Source organism: Cicer arietinum, chromosome 2, assembly GCF_000331145.2.
Source record: "Cicer arietinum cultivar CDC Frontier isolate Library 1 chromosome 2, Cicar.CDCFrontier_v2.0, whole genome shotgun sequence".
NCBI classification, from domain to species: Eukaryota; Viridiplantae; Streptophyta; class Magnoliopsida; order Fabales; family Fabaceae; genus Cicer; species Cicer arietinum.
Genome location: NC_021161.2, coordinates 1,876,395 through 1,888,207, shown reverse-complemented (window position 1 = coordinate 1,888,207; position 11,813 = coordinate 1,876,395). Strand labels below are relative to the sequence as shown.

Here is an 11,813-nt window from a genome sequence, read left to right as displayed (position 1 = left end):
TTATTATTATTATTATTATTATTATTATTATTATTATTATTATTATTATTATTATATATTATTATTATTATTATTATTATTATTATTATAATATGTATGGTTTTTTAAAGATATTGAATTCAGACAAATATAAACAAAAATAATATTAAAGAAAATTTATATATTTCGTTTAAAATTATAATTAAATATATCAATTTTTTATACTTAATTTATTTTATATTCGGAAATCGAAAGGAGTATCATTTTTATAATTTATTTGTGTAGTTGTACATTACTTGTTTTCGGAAGGGATTCGTTTGTACAGCAAAGAAATTAATTTGTTCACAATAATGAAATGGCAAAGCAAGTAAATTAAATGTCCTTTTTGACAAATTATGCATTGGTCAAACTTTATGTTCAAACTAGTTTATAGGTGGTGCATGTTTTAAGTTCAATCTTAATTACCTGAAAATTTCAAGGCGTGTCTGAATTAAAAAAAAAAACTTATAATTGTACTAATTTCGATGCATTTTCAATTGAAATTTTTTTGCATAATTAAATATTTACTAATTCCTCAAAACAATAATTCAGTAAGTATTTTTACCATATTTATTAGCATCTGCCTTTAAATTTTTTTGTTTTTATGTCAAAATAAGTAATCTAGAAGAAGTCAAAATGCAATAGTCTTTCAAGGTAAATGCATTCCTGAAGAAACAATTTTGAGCAGGCAAAGGTGTTATCTAGAATCAAAGAATTTTACTTACTCAATCTTACAATGGGTTCTAAATCCTTTAAATTATTTGGAGTTCAATGTGTAATTACTCTATTTGTCCCTAATTATAAATACTCTTTAAAAAAATGTTCTCTAAATATAAGTCTATTTATAATTTACTAAATACACTTTTTGTTCATTTTTCGAAATATATCCCTTATTAATTATATCATATTATTGTTCATTTCCAATTAGTAATAATTATATATAAAATATATACCTTAATTACACTAACTACTTTTTTAATATATATTTAATGATTAATTTATAAAAATAAACTGAATGAGTATTTTGTTTTGAGTTTGCATAGATGCCTCTAGCTTTATGCTTAGGTGGGAATATAGTATTTAGTGATTAATTTTTCTGTCCTACAATAAATTATTTATTTGTAAAAAAAAATCATTTCAAAATAAATTATCTTTTAACTTTTAATATATGTTTTTTCTGATTATACACTTAATTAATATTATCTTTATCACTTTTAAAATAATATATTTTTCAATATGTATTTATGAAATTTATAATATATCAATATCTTACAAAAATAATTTGATAAAAATCATATTATCTTTATTTTATTTATATGTACACTTAATATGTGTAAAATAATGAAATAACAAATGAAATATTTTTTATCATTGAAATTCGAGTGTTTGTACTTGAACTTTGATCCCTTGCACACCTCGTGCTTGGTTAAGGTGTTAATTCAATAGGGTTTTTTTTTTTTTTTTGCCTTTGTAAAAAAATACATATTCATACACATAAATTAACCAAATTTTGATATAATATTTTGAAAATGGTTATTAAAATATGTTTTATATAATTTATAAATATGTGTTAGAAATTTTGTTCAAAATAAAATATAAACAAAAATAATAGTTGAAATATTGATTTATTTGATTAAAAATTAAAACTATACATATCAACTTTTTCAGTCACCCTTTTGTTTATATTTCATTTCAAAGTAGAATTTTTTTTTTGTTATAAAATTCATAAGAGCAGTGCTATTTGATACGAAGAATTTGCTTAAGAAATAGAAGAATATACATATATATGGAGTTTGATCAATTAACAATTGAATAGTTACAATTTGTAAGTGTTAGATGTTCTTATATATTATTCTTCTATTTCTTACAGAAAAATCTCGTAACAATCTGCATTTTTCTTTTTCAAAATAGAGAAAAGAGGTGAGGTGATGTGTTTCAATATTTATTGTTGGTGGATAATTAATCTGTATTTTATTTGTTTTACAGTAAGTGATTAATTTTATCATTTTACACATATTAAAAATATTATATAAAAATAGAAAAAATAATAATTTTACTAAATTTTTGTCAACTAGATATTTTTTGAATGCAGTTGTCCAAAATAGATATTCACCCTTACCATTAATCCTATGTAAAATATAATGAATTAAAAATGACGTACATAATATTCATTAGATGATAGGATTGAAAAAGTAATTAATGATATTAAAAATTAATAAAATGATATTTTTTAGACATTTTTTTAAATAAGTCACTCAAGATGAGACAGAAAAACTATTACCAAGAAATATGAGTAGTAATAAATTGAATATAATGAACTATATCAACCAGAAATAATTAATAATAATATTAAAAGGGCGAAGAGATCAAGGAAATATCTATGAACCACATTAGTTATAGTAATTCATAACTATTATGTCATGTAATATTACTTCCATCTCTCATTATAAATATTTATTTGTTTTTTTATATTAAAAATGTTGGTAAAATAATTAATAAACTTATTATATGTGTTAATGTTTTTAAAATAACATTTGTATTTGAATGTGTTAAATTTAACTTTTTATATTTAAAAATAAATTACTAATATTAATAAGGAACATGTTTGAATAAAAATATAATAAATGCATCTAATATATTAAAAATTATTATATTTAAGATTTTTTTTTTCAAATACTATTTATAATTTTGTTTATATTTTAAAACAAATATTTTCTACTATGATATTTATAATTAGACAGAGTATTACGTAATACTCCAAACCAATTAGAAAGTCAACGTTTTTTCCTTTCCAAAATGTTGTATTTATGAGATAATTAAATTTTGAGTCTCAAAAGTAAAGAACATGTCGAAGAGTGTGTTGTAAAGATGACCAGTAAAAATTGATAAAACATATACTATATCTATATGACCAGTTAAATCTTGTCTCATTTTTGTGTACTATTAGTACTAAAATTAAAATCAAAAGTCATTTTCAAAAAACAAAAAATCAAAAGTCAAGATAGAATTGATGACTGGCCAATCAATAATCAAGTGACTGATTTGACCTTATGTGGATCCAGACTACTAAAATAATGTATGGCCAAAAATAGCGATTTTAATCAACTCTTGTTCCTATTTTTTGATAGAATTCATTGTGTTTTTATGGATTTTGGATGTAAGATTTATTTATTATTATTTTTTTAATAAAAATTTAACTATTTTTATTATATTTTATTTGTAAAGTATATATATATATATTAAATTAGATTAATATAGATTTTATTTTTTAATAATTTTTTATTTTCATAAAATAAATTTTCTTAAAAACTTTTAAGAGATGAATAAAATTAACAAACTTCAGTGAAGAAAAAACTGTTCAGCATAATTAAAATAATTTTTAGTTAAATTTTATATTTCTCTCAACTGAATTTTAATAAGTTTTATTCTCTTAAGAATCAAAGAGTTTAAAAAAAATGAAAACAGCTTGCATTTAACAAACTTTTAAATTTTAATAAGTATAAAGGAAAAACTACAAAGGTGACAATTATTATAAATTTGTTATAGCAATTTTACCATGGAAGCCAAATCCAACTCAAAATTTATTTTTAATTACTAATTCACATAGGATTTCATGAATTGCATTTATAAGAGAAGGTCCACTTCCTATGTCATAAATATGGTGTTTGGTTAAACAAATGTGATGTACACGTATTTGTCCAAGTACGTCTAACTTGCTGGCCTAATTAAAACTTTAAACTATATAACGTTTTCATTAATATTTAATTTTTTTAAATATCATTTATAGTTCATTTATAAGTCTCACATTGGTTATTTATAATTATTGAACTGCCGACATTGGTTACTTCTCACCAAATAATACTTAATTCTTCAATTTTTTTATTAATAGTATTTAGGTGTAATTATGTCAATGTGAATCCAAAAGGTTAAACTGAATTAACTTAATGATTGAATTCATGTGTTGGTTATTTTAATTAATAAAAATAAATTATTCAAAAAAATTCGAGTTCAGATTTTAATTGAAATAATTTTGATTATATTTAATTTATTTCATAGTTGATTTATTTTTCTAAAATGTTAAAATCCAAAAAATAGGTTAAATTGAACTACTTTTAATTTAATTATATTTAACTTAAAAAAGATAATCTTATACCAAAATTATAAAATATGCTTGAACTTCAACTTAAGCAAAAGAAGAAGAAAAAAAGATGTAGTTAATAGAAAGTGGTGGTTAGTAAAAGTGATCTAAAATAAGTTTTCTAATGGAAATAATGGATATCATAAATTTGTAAACCATTTTGTAATCTCTCATATTTTGGAGCATTTCCTAAAAATATGTTTTTTGAAATTTGCTCTATTAGATTTTATGTATTTATCCTTTTTCTATTATTTTATTTTGTCTATTTTTTGTATTTATTTTTTCAATTTTAAGCAGTTTATTGGCCATACATTCACGGTGCCTGTGAAAGGCCGTCCATATATGGATTCAAATTATTGGGCTTGGGCTTTATGATTAATAGGTCCAATTATTTTGCAACACTCCAATGCCAATTCAATTCAATTCAATTCAATTCCATTCCTTCTTTTTGTTGTGGTTGATAGACTTCAATTTCATTCCTCTTATCATGTTAACAATGACAGCAGGTAAATTTGATTTTTTATTTATTTATAAAAAATAATAGGTAAATTATTTGATGTTTAAAGTTATAGGTTTTTTTCTTCTTTTTATGTCCTTGATAAAAGATTTGAAATATGTGATGTCAAATATGACACTTGTTCGTATGATGTGTTAAAATTTTGACGGCTCATTCAAACTAATAAATTTGTGGTTGAAATTTAACGTCAGAGATGAAATCGATTAACGGAAAAATAATTTCAGAATTTTAAATTATTTTTCTTTCATTTAAGATTATTCCGACAATATTTGTCATTTTCAAAAAAGAATATCACTTTTAAGAACTAAAGTGAATAACTACTTATTTTTATCTCAATTCACGTAACAATCTTAAAATTTAAAAAATGATATATATATTGACCACTAGACTAGTCTTTAAGGTTAGAAAGTCCAATCTTACAATTTTTTAGTGACCATTGATTAGTCCTTATAAAAGTTTTTGGACAAAATGGTAAATCTTTTTTCTGGGTATATTTAGTTTTTTACCTATCAAACATTGTGCAAACTCTAATTTTTATTTTCACCAAACTTTTCATGAGGTATATCGAACTATGTATCACCATTTTAACCAATTTCATTTTTTTTTCTCTTTTCAGATACTGCACTCATGAAATAATCAATTCAGTATGTTCTTCGAATTAAAATATTTGCCATATAATAGAGGCTAAAGTAGGTTGTTCCAAATCTTCTAATGATACAAATAGTAGTACTATTGTTCAACAAGAATGTGGTCAAAATGATGCAAATGATTGTCACCAAGAAAAAGAATTCATAGAGGATTATTATGAAATTGTTTTCTATGACTGAAATAATCATATAATCCTTCATATTCATTACATTGGCCCAATATCATATGTACTCATTCTGATCACAAATGTAAACAAATGTCAACTAAGTTAAAGAAGCCATTGTTGAAGAAGCCATTGTGGTTTTTTTTGGCAACTAAGTTAAACAAACGAATAGCTCTTTTAAAAATAAAGAAAATAGTTTGATGAATGTTGATGTTGGGTTATGGCCTATGGGTACTATTTATATGTTATTTCAACAAGGATAATTAGCTGTTTAATAAAAAAAATAAAAAGGAAAATTAAAATACTTTATCTTATGAAATCTATATATCTGATTTTCTATTGGTTTGGAACATTACACTTACATCTCAAACCACATATATATCACTTTACAATTTTTTTTCTTTCCCAAACATATCAAATATCAACAATATGGCAAATTTAATATCATGAAAAATTTATTCCATCCAATAGGAAATTGTTAGGTATGATTTCTTAATGGGAACATCAATAGATGTATATTGGTATAAACATCAAGTGTTGCATAAGAAGGACCACAGTGCATTGGTCCCATTGCTAGGTATCAAAGAACAAAGCATGTTCTTTTTATCCTAAAAAATCATTTTATATCATACTACAATGATTTAATTAGCCTTTATGGTAATGCTCATATAAGAATGCAATTACAAGTGATATTATAGCAGAGATTTTGGAAGAATCAATTATACAATACTTAAAGTGCTCAAAACTTGGACATTCATTGCACTTACTTTACAAAATTAATTAACAATAAGAAATTCACATAGTTTTAATTCACTTTCCAGGAACAAAGTTAGTGGCAAAGGCCCAAGCATTGTTGTTGACAGGGTCAGCGATATGGTCAACAAGATTCTCAATAGGTCCCTTTCCAGTGACAATAGCTTGAACGAAGAAACCAAACATAGAGAACATAGCTAATCTACCATTCTTTAGTTCTTTCACTTTTAATTCTGCAAAAGCCTCTGGGTCGTCAGCAAGGCCCAATGGGTCAAAGCTGCCACCAGGATAGAGTGGATCAACGACCTCACCAAGAGGCCCACCAGCAATACGGTAACCCTCAACAGCACCCATTAGGATAACTTGGAAAGCCCAAATAGCAAGAATGCTTTGTGCGTGAACTAAACTTGGATTACCCAAGTAGTCAAGCCCACCTTCACTAAATATTTGGGATCCAGCTTTGAACCACACAGCCTCACCAAATTTAACACCATTGCGTGACAACACTTCCGGAAACACACATCCCAAGGCCCCCAACATAGCCCATCTAGAATGGATGACCTCCAGTTCACGGTTTTTGGCAAATGTCTCTGGGTCAGCAGAAAGCCCAGCAGTGTCCCAACCATAGTCACCTGGAAATTCACCTGTTAGATAAGATGGGGCTTCACCAGATAATGGGCCCAAGTATTTTACTCTGTCTGGACCATACCATGGGCTTCCAGAAGAAACACTTTTCTTTGTGGCTGATTTCCTCATAGTGACTCTTCCCATTCCAATGTTCTGAGTGGAAGGGGAAACTTTTATTGTCTTTCCAACAAGTGTAGAAGAAGAAGAAGAAGAGAGAGCCATTGTTGAAGTGGCCATTGTATATAGTTGCCTATGTTACAAATGAATACTTTTATTTGCAATGTTGAGGATGGTTATTCAAAGTGTTGGGTTATGGGTGTTATTTATACTTGGTTTCATCAAGCAAAATTAAAAAAGGTTCATATCTTATGAAATCTATATCCATGTTTTCTATTGGTTTGGAGTATTAGTGTTGGTTCTCAAACCACATATCATTTTGGGAAAAAATTATTTCTTTGCCAAAAATATCAAATATCCAAAAAATTGGATAATAATATCATTAAATACCTCTTCTATCCAATAAGAATTTACCAATTATGATTTCTGGATATAGGATTATCAATAATGTGCAAATTCGTGCATTGGTCCCATAGCTAGTTTGTGGTGTATGTTGCATCAAAGGGACAATAATGGACAAAACATCTTTATCCTAATTGTACATGTCACTAAACCATATTCTACATTTTATTTTTGGAAACAAATGCAAAATAGACACACAAGAAGTTGAGAGCTATGAACATCCATGCATACTTGTCTCAAATTCTCAATATTATCACACACAAAAAAGCTATAAACATCCATGCTCTGTATTAATCAGCTAACTAAAAAGTATTCAAATAGTTTCACTTTATTTTTTATCATGTAGGATATCTATGAGATTTCATGTTCTGGATTATACCTTGCGAAATAAAAACGAAAATAATAAGGTAAACTAATAAACTAAAATAAATTGATTGTATATAATTATATTATACCCTAAATGGTTGGGACTTGTTGCAACTTGCAAGTATTTTCGATATTCCACCTAAATTTATAGGAGCGATGTAATAAATTAGTAGGCAAACAAAATACACTTTCTGACGTAAAGTTATAGAAGAACAAGATGTGTCACAAAAAAAAGAGACCAAGATGTAATGAATAAAATGGAGGTTGTTTGCCAAAAATATTGAAAGAGATAAAACTAACTTTTTTTCTTTCTAAAAGTTAAAATATAATTAAAATAAAATAAAAATAACAAAAAGCATGAGAATAAGCTTGCTTCTAAGAAAAAATATATTAAAGGCAAAAACATATGTAACCATTAAAAAGTGTTATGAGTTATACTTGTAGAAGAGTGTTATAAACATCTTTGTGTTTTAAATTTTTCACTCTTTTCTTTCAAAAAACTTTAAGAAAATTTAAAAACAATGATTATGACGAGAAGCAATCCTATCGTGATCACCATTTTAAAGATTGTTCAAGAGACACATATGATATACAATATTTGAGTTGTGGATCTTCCTAATAAGGACTTTATGAACTACAATAGATTAATTTTTAGTTTCATTTTATGCCACCGCATCACTCCAAAGAATTAACAGCAAATCATATTAGCTCGTTTGGCTAAGTATTTTAGAGCAACAATAGTTTCTTCAAAATTCATATAAATCCTACCAATATTAACAACTTCAACACTATATGTTAATTGAGAGTCGTGTTGTCTAGGTCAAATACATCATGAATAAAATAAAACTAGCATTTAATCGTATAATATAAATAAATAATAATTGTTATGTTTGAATTTCTGCATTTCAAATATTATACTTAAATTTGATTGTAAATTTTTAATTTTGTGGTTTTCCATGATCTTCATGCAGTGTAGTTGCCCTAAACTAAATCTTCTTTTCATAAAATGCATGATAAAAATTAAAATGGCAAAATATGAAATTATATGTAATAAACTTTATTGGTCTTACAAATCATATGGTAATTAGAGGGATATTTAATATGTTAGAATGTGAGTTCGAAGTTGAGATTATCTAATTCTCTATAATAAATATTTGTTGAGTTTTGCCTTAAACTCTTTCCGAAAAAAAAAAACTTCATTGCTGAAGTGGCTGTATGACATCCTCATAAATTATAATTTTAAGGTATGTATATAATCTCAATAAAATCATAGATTAATATCTTTTAAATTTAAGCATTATAAAAAATTTATTCATTTTTAATTATAAATAAATAAATTTATAGAAAATAAAAATATATTTAATTTTAATTATAAATAAATAAATTTAGGTGAGTTCAATAGTCATAATTCATATGTATATTAGAATATACACACATATTTAGTTTATTATAAATCAGATTTCAATTTTTAAGCATGTGAATTTTTTTTATATATATACCTGAGTTGTTAGCCCAAAATTTAAGTGTCCCGGTAGGAAGTTTGAATTTGGGCTCTACGATGAATTTTTTTTTTTTTTTTGTCTATATTCAATCATGCATTGGTCCAACAATTTATAAATTTAAAATTTTAGATTTAGAGTTTAAAAAAAAACCATTAAACTCCTCTTTGACATTTTTTTATTGTATAATTTTTTATATTATATTTTTTACTATATAATTTTTTTATAATATAAATAAAAAAATTAGTGTGTTTAAAAATTTAGAGTCATATATGGTCGCACGCTTTAAACATTAAGCATTTATAAGTTAGTTTAATAGTAAAAATTTAACTTTATAACTTTAAGAATATTGAATTTAAATCTTATCAATCACGATTATAAACTGATCATCAGTATTATTTTAATTAATAAAAAATAAATAATTTTTTTTGGCAATATTTAAACAAATGAAATTCATTAAAGAAATGAGTACAACTTCAACCCGTATACAAAGAACATGGCAATTATTAAAAATCATTTTATAAATTATAAGTAGATAAATTTGGAAGATTTTAACGTGTCATATGTATATTCTACATATATGCATTTTTAGTTTCGTTTATACACTAAGAATGAAAATTTGTACGTGATATCATATCCCGTTTCATCTTTAATTAATTTGCCTCTTCGAATTAGTCAAGTACAAAGTATTGTTTTTTCACGTCGCCACATGCAAAGAATTTCATTGATTATGGTCTCTGAATTTCACTAAAGCCCCAAAATGAGATTAATTTTAAATCTAAATAGTGTAATGGCCATACAATTTCACTTTAAAACAATCTTACATTCACATTCAATATAAAATATCATTATATCTTTATGTTATATAATTACTTTTAAAATAATTATAAAAAATGGAATAATATAGTACAATAGTAAATTCTTATTAAATTTTAGTGTAAAATGATTTTATACCCACGTTATATATACTTTTTATTATATATACTTTTTAGTTTCTAAATATGATGTGAATGAAGAATATGTCCCCTTTGTCTGCGGTGTTAAATTCATTCTTACACGGAACAAATTTATTTTCCACTCTCTAATTATGTGCTAATAGTGTTGTTTATCCAAAACCGTGAAAGCTAAACTTTAATTAATTTATTTATTTTGTAATCAACTTTATTAAATTCTGCCAAAACATAAGTCTATATATATTATGCTTTATTTTAACTTTTTCAGGCTTTTCAGCTGTATGCTCCAAATAACAATCGAAGAAGATTCCATCAATTAACCTATTCCCAATTTGTTAGAAAAAAGATTTTGGTGACCTGTTAGAATATTGTAGTTGAACTTCTAGTTAGAGACGTGAAGTAACAATTCACCAAATATTTTAAGATTACAAGAGGTTTTGATAGTACATCTTCATTTAAAATATAATATATATATATATATATATATATATATATATCCTAAAAAGGTAACATATATACAAAAATTTAACTCCATATATAACAATACCCCTATTATACATTTTGTGGCCTTTTGTATGTTCCTAGTGGTACTAATTTTAAGGTACAAATAAATATACAAGGAAACAATAACTAAAACATGTACATTTACAAGTAAAATCACAACCAAATGTACATGGTAATGATTTTAGTGGTAAATATACTAATTGGTAAAAAATTATAATTAACCACACTATAACTATAGTTTAATTTGCTATAATTACTACCTAATCATGCTAATAAATAGCTCCTTCAGTTTAAGTGGATATTTGTAATTACAATGAGTTTGACGAAATGACACTGTCACCATGATTTTGTTTGGGAAACATAAATCCGAACATACCCTACGTGTAGCATTTAGCTACACTGGTGACATAGTTTGTAGACATTTCACTAGTGCAAGGAAGAGAGTCCCATGTAAAATTTTCCCTCAAAGCATCATAATTTGGAGACAAATTGAAGGGAAATTCAATTGTTCTTCCTATAGTTTCCCAATAGTATGGATTCTTCTTCCAATCTTGTTCTTCTAATTCTGTTCCAATGTTTGGTTGAATATCTTTAGGTAGATTAATTGAGAAATTACTATATTGATTATTTGCATCTTCAAGACCAATATAGTTAGTATTGGAAATAATTGAACTTGTATCAATTGGGCACTTTGTAGAATCTGTGGCTTCAGTTGTGTTGTATAACATTATGTTATTATGAACAACATTGTCTCCATTAGGAATTTGTGAGGATTTGGAAATTGTGTAATTTGGAAAATATGAAGGTGAGAAATTGTTGGTGTTGTTGCTACAAAATTTGATGGTTGATGATTCTTGTTCTGTTTTTGTGGATAAAGATATATTACTTTGTGAACATAATTGGTTGGTGTTTGAAGTTTGTGTGAGTAATTCAGAAACTCTTCCTCCAGGTAATTGAGATATCCAAGGGTGAGATAAAGCTTTTTGAACCATTGATGAAGAAGTAGGTTTCTCAAAGATTTTACATATTGCCCATGAATCCTGAAAAATCATGAAGCACTTAATTATTAATTTAATGACTAATTATAATTTTTTAATATATATATATA

General features: G+C 25.2%; 2 protein-coding genes across 3 annotated transcripts in view; both read right to left on the bottom strand.

The window, feature by feature from the left end:
* Positions 1-6,153: 6,153 nt before the first annotated feature.
* Positions 6,154-7,178, bottom strand: LOC101514962 (chlorophyll a-b binding protein, chloroplastic). Its single transcript, XM_004489334.4, has one exon. It carries the CDS (start codon positions 7,099-7,101, stop codon positions 6,295-6,297), a length of 807 nt encoding a protein of 268 aa, XP_004489391.1. The 5' UTR covers positions 7,102-7,178; the 3' UTR covers positions 6,154-6,294.
* A 3,787-nt stretch (positions 7,179-10,965) lies between these two features.
* Positions 10,966-11,813, bottom strand: part of NAC12 (NAC domain-containing protein) — a 3,963-nt gene continuing 3,115 nt past the window's right edge. For both annotated transcript variants that reach the window (XM_004489435.4, XM_027331740.2), the window contains exon 4: positions 10,966-11,745. In XM_004489435.4, coding sequence (XP_004489492.1) covers positions 11,083-11,745 — 663 coding nt within the window. In that variant the 3' untranslated portion in view covers positions 10,966-11,082. The remainder of the gene's footprint in view (positions 11,746-11,813) is intronic.